At 40.3% G+C, this 20081-nt stretch overlaps 1 protein-coding gene across 1 annotated transcript; it reads left to right on the forward strand.

Annotated features, from left to right (window-relative positions):
* The first annotated feature begins 213 nt into the window (after positions 1–213).
* On the forward strand, positions 214–19552 carry LOC132828373 (dual specificity tyrosine-phosphorylation-regulated kinase 2-like). Its single transcript, XM_060845420.1, has 3 exons — positions 214–664; positions 3269–3384; positions 15128–19552. The coding sequence occupies exons 1-3, from the start codon at positions 613–615 to the stop codon at positions 16703–16705; spliced, it is 1746 nt and encodes a 581-aa protein (XP_060701403.1). The 5' UTR covers positions 214–612; the 3' UTR covers positions 16706–19552.
* Positions 19553–20081: the final 529 nt, after the last annotated feature.

Consider the following 20081-nt stretch of genomic DNA (forward strand, 5'->3'; position numbering starts at 1 on the left):
CTGTCCTATCAGACAGACTTCTTACTCCGCTTTCATAGTGTAACTTTATGGGGGTGGGCAATGAAGGAGGCCCTCCCAGCACTAGGGGCAGCAGTGAGCATGAAGGGGGAAAGGAGGTCCTCAAAGGACTAGGAGCTGCAATTGCATGGGGGAAAAAGGAGGTCCTCCTAGCACTAGGGGCAGCAGTGAGCGGGGCGGACTGTGCCGTGGCGGGGACGCGGCGTGGGTCTGAGCTCTGAGTGTCAGTTGGAGCGGAGCGGCTGAGAGGGATGAGCTGGGGCGGTTCTGTTCCCTACCTCCTCCGTTTGCCTCTGCCCAGGGGCGGGTGTGTGACGCTGGGGCGCGCTCAGTGACCGATTGAGGAGATCGAGCCGGTCGGAGTGGGGGAGAGAGCAGCTAACGGACAAACGGTCGCCCGGAGGGAGTGGGGTCCAGCGGCTCGCTGGACTGAAGACAGTGAGCGAGGTGGTCGGCCGGGCTGGACTGGGCCTGGACCACATCCTCCCTCCATCACTACCTCCCACACCCCGCCTTTCGGCAGAGGCAGATGGCCAGCTCCGGGAAGCTGTGTGAGCAATGGCCGGCGGTTGGAGGCAGCTGAACGCTCTCTGAATGATAGCCATGTTAACGAGGAAAACAGCGGCCCCTGGACACTTGGCCACGGGTAAAAGAAGCTCCTGAGTCTCACTCCCTGTCTGTCAGCTCCTCAAGTACCTTCCCCCCTTCCCCACCATTTCTATCAGGATTCCTATCAGCTATTACCAGTCAATTATTCTCTATTAAGTGGGATTATTTTATTTTGGAAAAAATGATCTGCATCTTAATATTGTATTATATGCTTTTATTTTTCTATTGTGTTAAGGTGGAAAACTTTGATAATTTTAAGTTTTTGCCCCTTGAGATTTCGGTGAGTTTCTACCCAAGAGTTTAAACAAAGCAGATCCTTCAAACTTTTTGTTTAAGCACCATAATTTGTATTGTGCAGTTGTGGTTTTATTCTGTTCCATTCGGGTTACGCTTCTGCAGGCATATTTAATCTGCCCCCTACCCACTCCACACTTGGAATTTTTTTTAAAAAAGTGATCAACTTATTCAGATTTTCTGTTGAGGAGTCACCTTTGATGAAAACTGCCCACGTTGTTCTTGGATCATTTAATTTGTTCACTTAATGTAACCACTTGACAGGACAATGACCAACAACATAGAAATTGCTGAGAAAAACTCAGTCGGTGAGGCAGTATTTGTGGAGAAAAAGAATTAATGTTTCAGGTCCAGTTTTTTCAGCAATTTCTCTTTTTGTTTCTGATTTCCAGCATCCACTCTTTGGTTTTTTTTGACAGGGTAATGAGTCACGCAAGTCATGACATTGGGATGTGTTCAGATGTTTTGATTATAGCATGAGTTTTTGGATGTGCAAGAGTGTATAGTACTTCTGCAAATCTGCAGCAAGCACCACCTTCCCATAAAATAAGTTCTACTTTGTTATTTGCTGTTTAGAATGTATCCTCATGCCGTCTGGTTTTGTGATGACTTTAGTTAAATTTTAAACATTTTGTTTGTGCGTTAGACTCAAGAGTGCCTACTTGTAACTTGTTCCTTTCAGTAAGGATTACTTCTGAGTTTTGGCTGTTAAACTAGCTGATGTGTTCCAAGTTCACACATTCTTGTAAATGGAACATGCTACCTGATCGTTTTGTTTGAAAATAGAGTTAGAATCCAACGACTGATGACTAATAATTGTGACACAACAGTTGTGGCTGTTTCTATGGATCCCATTTGACATAGATGTTACATATGCTGTCAGTGGCAGATTTGAAAGTTTTCAGGTGTAGTAACACGGTCTGATAACTATATATATGGAATGAAAACTTTAATATTTCACTTTCTTTGTGCAGTTTTTGAGTTTGTGAAATGTAGTTTGCGCACCTTATTAAATCTCGGTAATGTACATTATTGCTCATCTATGTAGATTAATTGTTTCAGCTTTGTTAATGTGACAGTGGTGTAAACCTAATGGGTTAATCGTCTTTTAAAAATAACCTGTGATCAGCTCCATTGATAACTAGCTTAGATTGCACCCTCCTAAAGGGTGATCTTGTTGCCACGTAATGCCTTCTTAGAATTGTTACTCAACTTTGTCTGAGGTTTGCAAACATGCCAGCAGTGGCACAAATTTTAACTGCAGCAGGTAACTGATCAGTATGGTTCAGGTAATCTTCAAAATCCAGTGTCTCTTGCACTCTAGATTTTGTTTGATTGCTATCAGTAGCATTGTAGCATATTCCCAGTTCTGTTAATCTGACTAATGAGTGAGTGGAACAATGTATTCCAAATTGTGGTTCACCAAATTGGAAGAGAGATCTTTTTAAAACCCTATTTTGTTCAGTACTCTGATCCACCTAGCTGTTAACATCTCATCTTAGTCTTAGTTCTGTGAAATCTATACTGAAATTGTAGAAATGTCACCACAGCTGACAACCCCAAGAATCATTACAGGTGTACTACTGCTCTTTGTACATTGGCTTGTCTGGCCTAATGTCAGTTCCATGCTTTTTCCCATATAATTAATATTTTGCTCACTGAAGTGTTTTAAGTGCTCCTTAAATGTCATGATTGATACTGCTTCAAAACATAATTGCAATTTTAGTAACACCATGTTTGCTCACCTCCTCTTTTCTGCACCGGTGGAACGGAGAACAAGTGATTAAGACTCTTGCAAGTGGAAAAGACCAATAATCTCAAAGGAATGGCATTTGTTTTAAAATACATGACCATTTTGTACTATTTTATATTGCTTTCAAAGGAGGGACAGTCAAATAGCTGCTGATGTGGAGAACCTTCATTGACAAGAATTGAAGACTTGGACTTTTTTAGATTACGTAGTCTTTGGGATGCCTTACAGGGTCAGGCTACATTAAATATTAAACTTCAGTATTTAATGATGTGAGAAAGGCTGGTTTAGTAAAAGATTATTGTTATTTTCTTTTCTGGTTTTACATGTTTTACCAAAGTACCTTTCGCAGTTTGAGGGGGATTAAGACTTCCCAGACTAATTTCTAAAAATGTCATACATGCTTTTATTTGACAGGAGAGAAGAGAAAGAAAATTCATTGCAACTTTTAGTGAGGTTTTCAATGGGGAAGGCAAGTGGTAACCTGCTGGAAACATAGACTAGTTATTTGCTGTGAATTTCTCTATCTCACATTAGTACTTATTTGCTGAGTCCATAACTCAAGTAATGGTGTGCTTTTGACTTTTCTGTTTACAGCCCAATTTGGGGATGTCTTGTATGACTCATACATGCGTGTAGATCAAGCTGAGAGCCAAGCCTCGTGTGTGGAGAAGGAAAGCCCTGTGGGATTGCCATCTCTTAATAGCTTAACGGTAAGCATAAACACAGTGTCTACCATACGTTAAAATGATGCAATTTTATTATTCCATTAAAATTTCTTAAAGGGCAGGTTAATAAATTCTTGTTAATTTGATTGAGGAGCTCAGGACATAGATTCAAACACAGAGGATCATTCTCAAAACTGTGTATTAAATTTGCTATGAAGTATGCAAGTATAATACTTTTACATTTCACCACATTTCCCTTGTCTCACCAACTTAATTAATTCAACATTGGCCTGTGAGGCTGGAGGTGACTGTGTTTACACTGCTGTAGACTTAACTGTAATATTTTGGAGGTATCTAACAAGTTAACTCTGGCTGAGCGAACATACTAACATCAAAGTAGAACAGGATAGGCTATTCGGCCATTCATGTCTGGTTTGTTAGTCTTTAGAACTGCATAATCCCCCACCTACCTCTGACCTTTGAGTTCCTTGCATGACAGGAATTTATGTTAAAAATATTTAATGACCACACTGCCATATTGCCATATTCTGAGGCAGACTTCCAAAATCTCTCAACCTTCTGGAAGGGCATCCCCAATTTTAAAATTAATGCCTAGTTCTGGACACACCTGCCAGAGGATACTTTGTAAGACTTCCTTGTCAAGACCGTTTTGGGTTCCTACGCAGTTCAATTAAGTCACACCTCACTCTTCTAAACCCCAGTGGAAACAAATCCTGTCTAACCTGTCTTCTCCTCAATCTAGGATGCAATCTAGCATAGCTCCTCTGACTCTTCTGCAATGATTTCTTAATTAAGGAGACTAAAACTATGCATAGAATTTGAGATGTGGTCCAACAGTAACATGTACAATTCTAAACTTTTGTGACTCATGCACTAAAGCAACCAGGTCCCTTTACACTATGGATTACCACAGTCTTTATTTGTTGAAGTAATACATGTACACAATCTTTTGTCTGAAATCTGAAAAGCTCGAAAATCTGAACTTTTTTTCGTGGAGTATCATTTTGGTGTGCGAACAGATGACCCAACTCCACACCCACTGGAACCACGTCACTCAGATGTGACGTGACAGTGTGGCCGAGCACTGGCAGGCGTCACTTGTGTCCCAGAGCTTGTACTATTCACATGTGCATCTGTAGTTAGGTATTTGTTTTTATTTCACTGTGAAAATGTCACTTACTCTGAAATCCGGAAAATTCCGAAATCCGAGAAACAACTGGTCCCAAGGATTTTGGATAAAGGATTGTGTATCTGTACTTTTTTTCTCCCAAACTTCCTGCAAAAATGAACTTCGCGTATTTTCATAGTAAACTGCATCTGCAGCTTTTTACCCAATCAATCCACTTATCTCTGTCAGTCTGCAAACTACTTGTGTCGTCTTCACAGCATAGTTTCCAACCTCTGCTGTCTGCTAAACTTTATCTGCCATGCCTAATTTTCCCTATTTAAATAATTAACGTAAGTTGTTTAAAAAAAAAGAAGTGGCCTCTCTGCAGAACCCTACTCATCACCCCCTGCTAATCAGACAATGATCTATTTGATAGGTTCATAACCCCCATTTTCCTGCCTTCTCTCCATATCCCTCCAACCCATTACCAATGAAAATCCAACTCCAGCTTAAATTTGCTCACTGTCTCAGCTTAGGGTAGTGAACTGCACAGATTCACAACTTTTTTGGGGAAGTAATTTTTTTACATTAGATTACATTACAGTGTGGAAACAGGCCCTTCGGCCCAACAAGTCCACACCGACCCGCCGAAGCGTAACCCACCCATACCCCTACATTTACCCCTTACCTAACACTATGGGCAATTTAGCATGGCCAATTCACCTGACCTGCACATTTTTGGACTGTGGGAGGAAACCGGAGCACCCGGAGGAAATCCCCACAGACATGGGGAGAATGTGCAAACTCCACACAGTCAGTTGCCTGAGGCGGGAATTGAACCTGGGTCTCTGGCGCTGTGAGGCAGCAGTGCTAACCACTGTGCCACCGTGCCACCCACAAATTTCTTCTGACCTCTGTTTTAAATGTGCTATCCCTTGTCCTAAGACTATGACTTCTCATCCTTGAGCACGCTCCACATCTATTTTATCCACACCTTTTATCATTTTGAATACTTTAATTTGATCTCCCCTCATTCTTCTAAATTCCTGTTAGTACAAGCCTAAACCGTTCAATCTCTCTTCATACAACAAACTCCTCATTTCTGGGATCAATCTAGTGAACCTCCTGTGAACTGACTCCAATGCCATTACATCTTTCCTCAAATAAGGGGATCAAAACCATGCACAGTACTCCAGCTGCAGTCTCATCAATGTCTTGTATAGTTGCAACAATACTTGCTTACCTTTGTATTCTCTTCCTTTATGTATAACTGCCAACATTCCATTCGCTTTCTTTAATATCTGTACCTGCATGCTAGTTTTCTGTGACTTCTGAATGAGGACACTCAGCTCCCTCTGCACTGGAACACCTCGAAGTCTCTCCTCATTTAGATAGTAGGTCACCTTCCTATTTTTCTAACCAAACTACATGACCTCACACTTATCCATATTAAACTCCATCTGCCACTTTTGGTCCACTCTCCTAACCACTCTATGTCCATTTGTAAGGTTCCTATTTTTTCATTGCAATTACTATCATGCCTATTTTTGTGTCATTCACAAACTTGACTACAAAGCCTTCTATCCGCACATCCAAGCCACCAATGTAGACTGTAAATAGCTGGGGTCCAAGGATCAAACCCTGTGGCGCCTCACTGGATACTTCTTGCCATCCAATGGACAATAGGTGCAGGAGAAGGCCATTCTGCCCTTCGAGCCTGCACCACCATTCAATATGATCATGGCTGATCATCCTTAATCAGTATCCTGTTCCTGCCTTATCTCCATAACCCATGATGCAACAATCCTTGAGAGCTTTATTCAACTCTTTCTTAAATGAATCCAGAGACTGGGCCTCCACTGCCCTCTGGGGCAGAGCATTTCACACAGCCACCACTCTCTGAGTGAAGAAGTTTCCCCTCATCTCTGTCCTAAATGTTCTACCCCGTATTTTTAAGCTGTGTCCTCTGGTTCGGCATTCACCCATCAGCAGAAACATGTTTCCTGCCTCCAGAGTGTCCAATCCTTTAATAATCTTATATGTCTCAATCAGATCCCCTCTCAGTCCCCTAAACTCAAGGGTATACAAGCCCAGTCGCTCCAGACTTTCAGTGTAAGGTAATCCCGCCATTCCAGGAATTGACCTCGTGAACCTACACTGCACTCCCTCAATAGCCAGAATGTCTTTCCTCAAATTTGGAGACCAGAACTGCATACAGTACTCCAGGTGTGATCTCCCCAGGGCTCTGTACAGCTGCAGAAGAACCTCTTTGCTTCTATATTCAATCCTTCTTGTTATGAAGGCCAGCATGCTATTAGCCGTCTTTACTACCTGCTGTACCTGCATGCTTGCCTTCATTGATTGGTGTACAAGAACACCCAGATCTCTTTGTACTGCCCCTTTACCTAAATTGATTCCATTTAGGTAGTAATCTGCCTTCCTGTTCTTGCCACCAAAGTGGATAACCATACATTTATCCACATTAAACTGCATCTGCCATGCATCTGACCACTCACCTAACTTGTCCAGGTCATCCTGTAATCTCCTAACATCCTCCTCACATTTCACCCTGCCACCCAGCTTAGTATCATCAGCAAATTTGCTAATGTTATTGCTAGTACCATCTTCTATATCATTAACATGTCTTGTAAAAAGCTGCGGTCCCAGTACTGATCCCCGTGGTACCCCACTGGTCACTGCCTGCCAAACAGAAATGGAGCCGTTTATCACAACTCTTTGTTTCCTATCATCCAACCAACTTTCAATCCAAGTTAGTACTTTGTCCCCAATACCATGCGCCCTAATTTTGCTCACTAACCTCCTGTGTGGGACTTTATCAAAACCTTTCTGAAAGTCCAGGTACACTACATCTACTGGATCTCCCTCGTCCATCTTCAGAGTTACATCGTCAAAACAATCCAGAAGATTATTCAAGCGTGATTTCCCCTTCATAAATCCATGTTGACTCTGACCTATCCTGTTACTACTATCCAGATGTGTTGTAATTTCATCCTTTATAATAGACTCCAGCATCTTTCCCACCACTGAAGTGAGACTAACTGGTCTATAATTTCCTGTTTTCTCTCTCCCACCTTTCTTAAAAAGTGGTACAACATTAGCCACCCTCCAATCCGCAGGATCCGATCCTGAATCTATCAAACTCTGGAAAATAATCACCAACGCATCCACGATTTCTCGAGCCACCTCCTTCAGTACCCTGGGATGTAGACCATCAGGACCTGGGGGCTTATCAATCTTCAGACCTAACAGTCTCTCCAACACCAATTCCTGGCAAATAAAAATTCTCTTAAGTGCAGGTCCTTCAGCCACTGTTACCTCAGGGAGATTGCTGTGTGTCTTCCCCAGTGAACACAGATCTGAAGTACCAATTCAATTCTTCTGCCATTTCTTTGTTCCCCGTAATACATTCCCCTGTTTCTGTCTTCAAGGGCCCAATTTTAGTCTTAGCCATTTTTTTGCCTTTCACATACCTAAAAAAACTTTTACTATCCTCCTTTATATTATTGGCCAGTTTACCTTCATACCTCATTTTTTCTCTGCATATTTCCTTCTTAGTAATCCTCTGTTGTTCTTTAAAAACTTCCCAGTCCTCCGTTTTCCCATTTATCTTTGCTATATTATACTTTTTCTCTTTTAACTTTATATGTTTCTTAACTTCCCTCGTCAGCCACAGCCGCCCATGCCTCCTCCTAGGATCTTTCTTCCTTTTTGGAATGAACTGATCCTGCAACGTCTGCATTATACACTTAAATATCTGCCATTGTTCCTCCACTGTCATCCTTGCTAATGTATTGCACCATTGAACTTTGGCCAGCTCCTCCCTCATAGCTCCATAGTTCCCTTTATTCAACAAAAATATTGTCACTTCTGATTGTACCCTCTCCCTCTCAAATTGCAGATTGAAGCTTAATGTATTATGGTCACTACTTCCCAATGGCTCCTTCACTTCGAGGTCTCTGACCAATTCTTATTCGTTGCACAATACCAGATCCAGAATTGCCTTCTTCCTGGTCGGCTCCAGCACCAGTTGTTCTCAGAATCCATCTCTGAGGCACTCCAAAAAGTCTCTTTCTTGAGGTCCCATACCATCCTGATTCTCCCAGTCTACCTGCATGTTGAAATCCCCCATAACAACTGTAGTAACATCTTTGAGACAGGCCAATTTCAGCTCCTGATTTAATTTACATCCAACATCCAGACGATTGTTTGGGGTCCTGTAGATAACTCTGAAGAGGGTCTTTTTACCCTTAGTACTTCTCAGCTCTATCCACACTGACTCTACATCCCCTGATTCTAGGTCCCCCCACGCAAGGGACTGAATATCATCCCTTACCAACATGGCAACCCCATCCCCTCTGCCCGTCAGTCTGTCCTTACCATAGCACGTGTAGCCTTGAATATTCATTTCCCAGGCCCTGTTCACTTGAAGCCACGTCTCAGTTATCCCCACAATATCGTATCTGCCAATTTCCAAAAGAGCCTCAAGCTCATCCATCTTATTTCTAATGCTTCGTGCATTCATGTATAGTATTTTTAATTTGTTACTGCCCTCACCCTTCCCATCAACTCCTATTTCTCTCAACCTTACAGCATGATCCCTTTCTGAGTTTTCTGCCTCATTGATACAGTGGTTTTTCTTGACTTCCCTTGTTCTAACTTTCCCTCCAATTTCCTTCTTAAACATCGAGTCGTCCCCCCCCGCCCCGCTACATTGTTTAAACGTAGCTGTGTTGCAGTAGCAATCCTGCCTGCCAGTATGCTGGTCCCTAACCTATTCAGGAGCACGCCATCTCTCTTGTAGAATTTATGCTCACCACAAAACATGCCCCTGTGATCCAAGAATTTAAATCCTTGCTTCCTGCCCCAGTTCTCCAGCCACACGTTCAAGTCCATTATCTCCCTGTTTCTGGTCTCACCAGCCCGAGGAACTGGAAGCAAACTGGAGATAACCACCATCCAGAAAAATAAACATTCATTAGTGCTTTATTTTCTGGCAGCCAATTTTTCTTCCGTACTAATATTATTGCCCCCTACGTGATAACCTCTTATTTTCTGCAATAGCCTTGAATGTGGCATGTGATCAAATTCATTCTGGAAATCCAAGTACAGTACATTCACAAGGTTCCCTTTATCCATAGCATATCTTCCTCCTCCAGGGAACTTGAGTAAATTGGCTAAACATGATTTTGCTTTCATAAAATCATGCTGACTCTTCTGATTGAATTTTCCTAACTGCGTAGCTTAATGATAATGTCTAATACATGGCAAAAATCAAGCTAACTAGTCTCTGGTTTTCTGCCTCACCTGAACAGGGAGATTATAATAGCTACTTTCCAGTCTGAAGCATACTTTCTTGAATGTAGGACTTGTTTGAAAATTAATCCCAAAGCATCTCCGATTTCATATGTCACCTTTTGTCAGATCCATGAAAGAAGTCAAACTCAACCTGGAGACTTACCAGCCCGTAGTTCCATCAGTTGGCTTGGTATCACTTTCCTCCCGATTAAATTTCACTAAGTTCCTCTCTATGTTCCACCATCTGAAGTAAAGCAATTATTTTACTGTCTTTTTCTGCTGTCCATAATAAAAAAACAGAAGAACAGTATCTAACCATTTCATCTGCCATTTTCTTATCTGTTATTAACTCCCCATTCTCACTGTTTGGCAGACCAACTCATTTTACATAGTATTTTCCTAATTTTGCTATCTAGTTTTACATTTCTAGCTAGCTTCCTCTCATACCCTAATTTCTTCCTTCTGATATAAGCTTTCAGTCATCCTCTGCAGTTCTTTATGTTCTGACCAATCATCTGGCCTGCCAAACGTGGTTGCAGTTGTGTACATTTTCTTCAAGTTTATTTTTTCTGCCATTTTTAGTTAACCAGTGATGTTGGATCCTCCTTTCTTTTTAGAGTAGTAATTTACTTTTTCTGAGTATTCTGAAATATCCCCTCAAATGTCTACCACTGCTTCTCTACAGATCCACTCCTTAGTCTCAGATGTCTGTTAACTTCAATAATACCAGCTTTCATGCCCAAAGTTGCTTTTACTGAAGTTTAAAATATTAATTGTGGACCCAATCATCTTGCTTTCAACCTGGATGTAAAATTCAATCATAGAGTGACCGTTGCTGCTTAGGGGTGTCTTTACTCTGAGGTCACTCATTATTCCTGTATCCTATTACACAGTACCAAGTCTAATGTAACCTGTGCTCTCTGCTCAGTTCCAGAATGTGCTGCTCTAAGCAACAATCTATGAAACATTCTATGAACTCCTTATTCAGGCTGCAACTGCCAATTTTCTAATTTTCCAATTTTATATGTGGCATAAAGTCACCTCCAATCACATTGCTATATTGGAAGCATCCAATATTTCTTGTAGATTCTTTGTCTTTGTTCTGCTTGGTGTTACGAGGCTTGAAGACCACTTCTCTTACTTTTTTTCGCCCTACTGTTCCCATAGTAATTGTTATAACTATTTCTCTTTCACTTTAGATCCCAGGACCTAAGACTGTTCAGACAATTGCTGAGCTGACCTTGGCTGACGTTGTCACCCCCACACTCTGTCCCTCTCCCACATCCTAATATAGTGCAGAGGTTCTGAATTCAATTTTACTGCTTATATTTGCAAAGCTGTGATGTGCTTCTTTGCAAACAGGTATTGGAGTGTGTCCAGTCACGTTTCACAATATTCTCTGGTCTATTAATAGGTCTTCTTTACTCCTAGCAGCACATGTTGTCCTCTGTTAAAGCTGCACTGTCCTTAACAAGTAGACAATCGTAGCATATAGTCCTTAATTGGGAGGTTAAATAAATTCATTTCAGCGAAACCAGTCTCTCTTTATACCCTTTAGATTAGTATGCGTAACACTGACTCTTCACTTTTTGTATACTTCAAGGTGAACCTCTTCTGCCACCTATCTGCCCACTTCATCACATGTCAATGTCTTTTTAAGCTCTTTAACTTGATGTTTCTTTCATATAGAATAAGGAATTTTCAGTGTCATTTCTGAAGGAACTTTACAAATGTCTGCATGGTGTGATAGAAAATGCAAATATTCTGTCAAGTGCCTGTGAATATATGAAGATTTACTAATGTTTAGTTATGCATGTTTATTAATTTGTCTGTTATACTTCCAATAATGCCTTGCATTTGTATTGAGAAGCAGGAAACATCATCAGATGATCCTACGTAACTCGAGAAAGAAGTAAAGATCTTGTTTCATTTTATCGTAACTCCTGGCCCCTTCTGAAATGTACTTTCCACCCAAATACTTTTGGCATCCACTGCCATCCCAGTAATTTTTGATGGAACTAGGATATAAACTGGTATCTGGCCTCATTGTTCTCTTTGCATTAGTTGCCTGGGGGTGGACAGGAACCCAACCTCACCTTTATAAAATAACTTGGAGATTTAAGGAGGGCTCCAAGTTGTGAGTGCTTCACTTCTGTATAAATGTGTTTCTGACTCCTTTGGTATTCTTGTAGACTAGCTCCCTGTCTAATACAGATTATTTAAGTGGAAAAGACATTTTGAAAAAACACCTATATTTTATTCATTGAATTAATAATATCTATAAGATGTAGGCCACTCAGCCTGTCAAGTCTTCTACCATTGAATGTGATCATGGGTGATCTGATAATCCTCAATTCTACTTCCCTGCCTTTTTCCTGTAACATTCGATTCCTTTACTGATTAAAGATCTGGTGTGTATGTCATCAAATAATATATTGCTGTTGGCTTCCAGGGGACGTCTGAACTGTAGCATTAGTCTCAGGATTTCCTTGTTAAGCGCTGAAAATGTGTTGCTGGTTAAAGCACAGCAGGTGAGGCAGCAACCAAGGATCAGGAAATTCGACGTTTCGGGCCAGAGCCCTTCGTCAGAGCCTTTCCTTGTTAAGCTCTGGTTGTATTCCATTTTCACTGACAATAGTAACCCAATGCAGTTACTTCGCTATTTTAGCAGTCAAAGATCTGCAATTACCCTGAGTCTAAATTGACAGATACATGTTCTTATTAGGTTTTTATTATTAGTAGCTGTTAGTTGACTAAAGCATTTTGTTCATCTTGAAAGAATTGCCCATGTGTAGCTGTAATTATGAATAGAGTGGTGGTGGAAGAGAATCTGCCATTGAGTATTGGTACTGATTTAAATAAAAAACATAGCGTAACTGCTGAATGGAACACTTTCCTATTGCAGTCTTGGAATCGAGAAGGTGGAATATTCAGACATTTATCATTTTTTTTTGATAATGTCTAAGTAATTAGGCTTTGAGGCTGACTGTCCTTCAGCTTTAAATGCTGGTCGTCTTCAAAGGTGATGCGAGTGAAAATGCTGACCCTGACTGTTACAAAACACTAGGTTATAGCAGTATTGAAGATACAGTTCCTAAGAGTGCCAGTGCATGTTAACCAGAAATGTGGAGAACAAGGGGACTGAAGCCATTCATGGCCAAATGCAAGAAGGGCTGGATATTATGCCAGCTTGGGCTGATAATGTATGTTGTCGTGAAACGCAGGCACTCAAGCTCACTCACACTGTCACACATAATCTCACACCCAGGTCAGATCCTGCAGTGTGTATTTTCGCACCTGACTCCCCAAAGCCTATTCTCCATCTACAAGGTACAAGTCAAGAGTGTGATGGAATACACTCCGCTTATCTGGATGACTGCAAATCCAACTACACCTCAAGAAGCTTAGCACCATCCACATCGAAGGAGTCCACTCGATTGGTGCCACCTCCACAAGAGTTCGCTTCCTATGTCACAAATGCACTGCAGCAGCATTGTGTACCACCTACAAGATGTACTTCAGTAATTCACCAAGGCCCTTTACACCGCACCTTCCAAACCCGCAACCACTAACATCTACAATGACAGGCACTAAATATATGGGAATAGCACCCTTGCAAGTTCTCCTCCAAGTCACTCACCATCTTCATTTGGAAATATAAACTTGTTCCTTCAGTGTCATTGTCAAGACCTTGGAATTCACTCCCTAAAAGCACTCTGGGTGTACCCATGCCAAATGGTTTTGCAAGTTCAAGAAGGCAGTTCACCACTGTCTTCTCGAGGGTAATTAGGAATGACCAATAAATGGTGGCCCATCCAGCACAATTCACATCTCGTGAATGTATTAAAAAAAAGACAAACTCACCTGACTATGATAATGCTGTAATTGTGAAGAATCATTAAAATCTGGTTAACTATGGTACAAGAATGTGTGCAGCAATGGGACCCTGCATCTGCATTTCTAGGGAAAAAAATATGTTTCTGGACACTTACAATACTGTAAAGCTTTACTTTTAAATTATAACATCTTAACCAGCTATCATGTCTTGACTGGGAATACAATCAGCCTCATTGTCCTTGAACTAGTGAGAGGAATGTTGGCCATGATTCTCAAAAACTGTTTGCTTTTCATTGACTACTAGAAAGTGCTTCTGTGGATGTTTGAGGAGCACAAGATAACTGATGCAACTTATTATAAAATTTGCAATGCTCACACATGAAGGGCCATTTAGTGTCTATGTGAGAGCAGGCCAGGTCTTATTAAGCTGTATGGAAGTGAACATTAACTTCTTTGCTGTAAGAGGAGTGGAAAGAAAAATAAAATGTGCACAACGAATATCACTCTAGTATTAAATTTCCTCAGTGGGCCCTCTGCACTGATGAAATTTCTGGCCAGCTACTAAATGGACCAAATGAAAGAACTTGGCGCACACAATCCGATTTATACTAATTGGTCAGTTTAAATAAATGTAGAAATTGTATTTGTAATGGTTCCATTAAGGGTACCATTCCTCCATGTTTAACTTATTACTATTACCTTAGGTGGGGGATAAAGGAAATGAATAATTGTTTGAGAACTCTTTGTAAATCTGTATTTTTATTCTATTTGAATTTAGAATTTGATGAAACTGAGAGCACATGAATGCAGTCTCCGAAATCTGGCCATGAACAGCATGTGATAAATTCAGAACCCAAGTGTGGCTAATGAATTTCTCGTTACTAAATAAAAAAGAGAAACCAATATTGGCAATGTAGAAGTGTTCTCAACTAAAGTGTATTTACATGGTGTATGTATATTTACTTTAGCTGAAAATAGTTGTGTTAATGAATTTTTAATCGTTTGAGAGCACGTTACTTTGCAGAATGATGGTGGGTGTTTCAGTAAATACATTTGATATGTATTTTTGTGTTTTATATATATACACACAAGATTTTCCATTTAACTAAAAAAAAGCATTTGGCTGCAGAGGGTAGTGTGTGTATGGAATGAGCTGCCAGAGGAAATAGTGGAGGCTGGTACAAATTGTAACATTTAAAAGCATCTGGATGTGTGTAAGAGTTCAGAGGTATATGGTCCAAATGCTGGCAAATGGGACTAGATTAATTTTAGGAGATCTGGTGAGTGTGGTCAAGTTGGACCAAAGAGTCTGTTTCCATACTGTACGCTAAGGACGCTAAGATAGAATGTCACTCCAGGTACATATATACTGAGTCAGTGATATATATTGAACAATAGTGCTTTAGAGGATGCTAATGAAAAGTTTGTTATTGTACAGTTTGATCTAATACTAATACTGTTTTTTGTTTTGGCAAGCTGAGCATTTTTCTTCTGTTCACATTTTAGATTGGCAAGAGCACAATGAAAGATCATCTGCCAGCTTCGTGTCGGACTCAAGTCAAGGTGCAACATTTATTTGAAGATGCTGGAAACAGGCGGAATAATGCAACTATGCAGTCTACTGTTGCTCGAACTTGTAAAACAGCACTCCCTTCACTTAAGGAAAAGACTCCTGATGGTACAGCATCATCTAAATCAGACGGCGTTACACCCAAGTCAAAAGCTGCCATATCACCAACCCAAGCCATGAAGATGCACATGCATCAGTTGTCTTCCTATGAGCATCAGGAAATCTTTAACTATCCTGAAATTTACTTTATGGGCTTAAATGCGAAAAAGCGACAAGGTGTAGTAGGTGGCTCAAACAACTGTGGTTATGATGATGATCAAGCGGCATACATACTTCTGCCTCATGATCATGTAGCATATAGATATGAGATACTTAAAGTTATTGGGAAGGGAAGCTTTGGGCAGGTAGCTAAAGTGTATGACCACAAATTGCGGCAGCACCTGGCATTGAAGGTCGTGCGAAATGAGAAGCGGTTCCACCGGCAGGCTGTAGAGGAGATCAGAATTCTGGAACACTTGAAAAAACAAGACAAGAACTTGCAAATGAATATTATCCACATGCTGGAAAATTTCACATTCCGCAATCACACCTGCATGACCTTTGAACTGTTGAGCATGAACCTGTATGAGCTGATTAAAAGAAACAAGTTCCTGGGATTCAGCCTGCAGTTAGTACGGAAGTTTGCCCATTCCATTCTACAGTGCCTGGAAGCATTGCAAAAAAATCGAATTATTCATTGTGATTTGAAGCCAGAAAATATTTTACTGAAACAGCAAGGCCGTAGTGGCATCAAAGTGATCGATTTTGGGTCCAGCTGTTATGAGCATCAGCGCATTTTCACCTACATCCAGTCGCGATTTTATCGAGCCCCTGAGGTTATCCTCGGCTCGCGTTATGGGATGCCCATTGACATGTGGAGCTTTGGTTGCATCCTTGCTGAACTATTGACGGGATACCCTCTTTTTCCTGGGGAAGATGAAGGAGATCAATTGGCCTGTATAATGGAACTTTTAGGGTCTCCACCTCAGAAAATGTTGGATCAGTGCAAAAGAGCCAAGAACTTCTTCAACTCTAAGAATCAACCCCGTTATTGCAGTATCACCACACTCCCAGATAACACAGTCGTTGTGAATGGTGGCCGCTCTAGAAGAGGTAAGCTGCGAGGGCCACCAGGTAGCAGGAGCTGGATGACGGCATTGAAGGGTTGTGAAGACTCACTCTTCATCAGCTTCCTAAAGAGGTGTTTGGAATGGGAGCCAGCTAATCGCATAACACCCACCCAGGCTTTGAGACATTCATGGCTAGTTAGACGTTTACCTAAACCACCCACTGTGGAGAAGACTACACCAGTTAAATCTACACCAGATAGCAATAGTTCCTTGCCTGGAATTGTTTCCAAGTTACCCCAAAATCTTGGCACAAGCACCAAACTAAGGACCAATTTGGTGCAGATGGCTGATTCAAATGGAAATAATATACCTCTACGTACTGTGCTTCCAAAATTAGTTAGCTAAGGCTATTGTGTGCTGCAAATTAAACCGGAGAACATGTCAAATGCAAAAAAAAAAGTTTCTTATATAGGTCTTTTTGCTGGTAAATGTTAAACAGGTATTTCCAAATTATGTATTTCAATTTGAAAGAAACTACCGTAATTTCCAATTTGCATTAAAGTGCATAAAATTATTCTTTATCCATCTGACCCACTCAAGACTATTGTAATTTTTAATCTGAATTAAAATATGAATACCCCTAGTTTGAAAATAATATGAAGTAAATGTACTGTAATTAAATCTCACTTAATATTTTTAACTACCCTGGGATGAGGTGACTGAATATAAAATATTGTGCTCAAGACTTGTCTGTGTCAAGTCTCATTTAACTTCTTTTGGCCACATTTGATCTTAGTTAAAATTTTCTAAAACAAAATTGTCATTCTTCCAATACAGTTGTTAATTTATTAGTAAGGATCCTATGAGCTGCCAACATGTTTCCAGTTCTTCCCCCTCCCAAATGTACCTGCATGCTGAACTTTATTGAATGAGACTTTGGTGGAAATCGAGAAAACGTGATGTCGGCCACTAACGATCCTGTTCATGCAGTGATTGGCCTTAAAACATCTGGTAATTAATTGCTACTCTATGCCAAATTAGCCGATTGTATTTTTATTTGCTTTTTTTGAGTCACAGAAAAGACCTGTGAGGTCTTGAGCTCAGTTATGGTTGGGTACGGCAAACTAGCTTTATTTCAGTGTGTTACACACAATACCTTGCTATATTCCTAATGCAGGAATGAACTGTCAGCTCCCCTCTACGCTATGCAATGGAAATCTATTAATCACTCTTGTCAAAGAAACCAGTTCTTTTTATTCTTCTGGGTGACAGTTTATTCCACACATTGCTTGTGAGACACATACCCTTCTGAACTCTTCAGATAGGGCTTTCAACATTTATATAGCTGTTAGTTGTCCTGTGTCCTCCCCTGGGTCCCATCTCCTATCCTAAACTTGCAAACGTCCTTGGGTGTATAGCACCTTTTGGGAAAGAAGCAATTAATTGGCAAATTTGAGCAAGGTTTGTGGCAGCTGAATTTCACCTAGCGTGTTCTCTTTTTGAGGAAGGGAATTTTAGGGTGACTTTTTGTAATGAGCTGAGTTTTATTTTGCTTTTTTTTGTAACCTCTAGGTATCATCTTGGAGAAAAAAAAACTACAAAAATTTGGCTTTGTAAATGTGCTATTGGGGATTAATATCAGTGGTTGAGTAAGTAGACTAACAAAGTGGGAGTGCAGATGAGGAGCACGTTTGTAGTAAGTGTTTTGTATGATGCCAAATAAGCACCAAGGCTTAACCAGAATTCACTATCATTGCTCATTGATCAGCAATTTATGTTCAAAATGATGCCAGAGCAGAATGGGTTGCAGAATCTAAAATGGAGCAAAAATGTATAATTCTGCAGTACCTTAATTGCACTACGCAGGTGGCAATTTCATTGCCAGTATAGCAGTCTGATTGCTATAGTGTTAAGGGCAAACAGTGCAACATTTTTTTTTAAAGTCTACACAAAGAGAAGTAATGCCAAAAAATATTTAGTATATGGTTTGCCATTATTTGAAATAATGGATGCTAGCAACCAACTGTGCAAAAAAACAATGTTTCACATCACCACTTTTGTGTCTCTGCATGCTGATTTCTCGAGGATAATTGGATGAAACGTTTCCATACCCTGACTCTATACCAATTGTAGACTGTAAAATTTTGGCCTGAAATTGCCTGTTCACAGTGTGCAGGTTATTTTGGAGTGAAACTATTCACTTCAGGTATGATCTAAATGTCCTCCCCTGCACTGGAAAGTTTTCATAAATGCTACAATAGGTCTTCCTCCAACTGATATTTCCTAACTCGACCTTGATCCCATTGGAACAATTTATAAAGGCAAGACAAAGCACACTTTTTAAGCAACATTCACTAAATCTTGAATATCCAAAGTGCAAATTTAAGTACTCTTGTTTGATTACTACGGTGGTTTACAGGAGTTTTTAATGTTTCCATTTGATGGGTGTTTTTAATCTTAGAATTGTACACTTTTCAGGTTTAGTTGGTACAGTTTATGAAATGTTACAACAGCAGTAAATTTTGATAACTGGTCAAGTGAAGACCCAAACAATTTACTATTAATAAATTGAACAAACACTTCATGAAGTTTATTTCTCCTACTTTATAAAGGTATACAGATAAGGATAATCCAATGGTTTAACATTACAGAGGAACCTCGATTACCCGAACGAGATGGGCAGGCAATATTTCATTCAGATAATTGCTTATTTGGATAATCAATTTGACCTGAAACAAGGGAAGCCATATTGAGATAACTCTGTGCTCTACCGGAGAGTTTGTTTAAATCTATAATTTTGATGAGTCTGCTATTTAAACAAACTAATCTTTCCATGCTGCAAATTGCAGGTTAAACTGAGAAGACTGAACCCTTACCATTACATAAATATATGAAATCCCAGCATTAAACAAGGTCTGGAACAGCAGCTGCAATCATAATTGTCAGTTTCCGCTGAACTCGGTGTCACGGTAGAAAGACAGAAGCACTGCCTCGTGCATGCGTTTACTTTCTGTGCCATTTTTTTTCCATGAATGGCCTGGTAAAGTGACTAGAATAAAGCACTTATTTTAGCAAAGGGCTGTGTAACTAGCCCTTATGTAAAAAATATCCAGTCGCTGATGCTTGAGGTGCTTGTGTTTTTTTGATTTTGCCAGTGTTTTCACACGTTCTTCAGTACAGGTAATTCAAATGCACTTACCTCTGATGTAAGGTTGGGGGATCTTCAGATAATCCAAAATTTGGATAATTGATATTCAGATAATCGAGTTTCCTCTGTATTGAAACATCTATTGGAATAATTTCAGGTGTAATAAAATTTTGGTTACTGAAATCCTATATGCTTTATTTGCCAAAGAGAATTTTAAATGTGAAACTTAATGTGTGCAAATTATTGCCCCCATCTTCAAGTATTGCTTGAAGAAAAAAATTATCTTGCACTATATGCAGTTCATGCAATTGCTGCTTGTTTCTGCTCTTGGAAAATCAGATGGATGAACAGAGTTTGGGCTTCCTAAAATGGAATTAAAAACCTAAGTAGGCAACAACAGCTGCCATAGTATTTTTTGTCCCCCTCCAAAATAAAGAAAAATCCACCCCCACTTGCCTTCACTGAAGGGTTGTGACAATGTGCAACTTTAAAATGGGACCACAGTGGAGGGAAAGTTTGGGAAGTACTGGGCTAAGTGGACCTGGAGTCTATGTTTGTTGTCATGCATGAGTTGGAGATTGAACCATTTGGTGAAGTACTGAAGTAGGTGTTTTCTTGCATGCTAATCCTTGT

This window comes from Hemiscyllium ocellatum, chromosome 26 (assembly GCF_020745735.1).
Source record: "Hemiscyllium ocellatum isolate sHemOce1 chromosome 26, sHemOce1.pat.X.cur, whole genome shotgun sequence".
NCBI classification, from domain to species: domain Eukaryota; kingdom Metazoa; phylum Chordata; class Chondrichthyes; order Orectolobiformes; family Hemiscylliidae; genus Hemiscyllium; species Hemiscyllium ocellatum.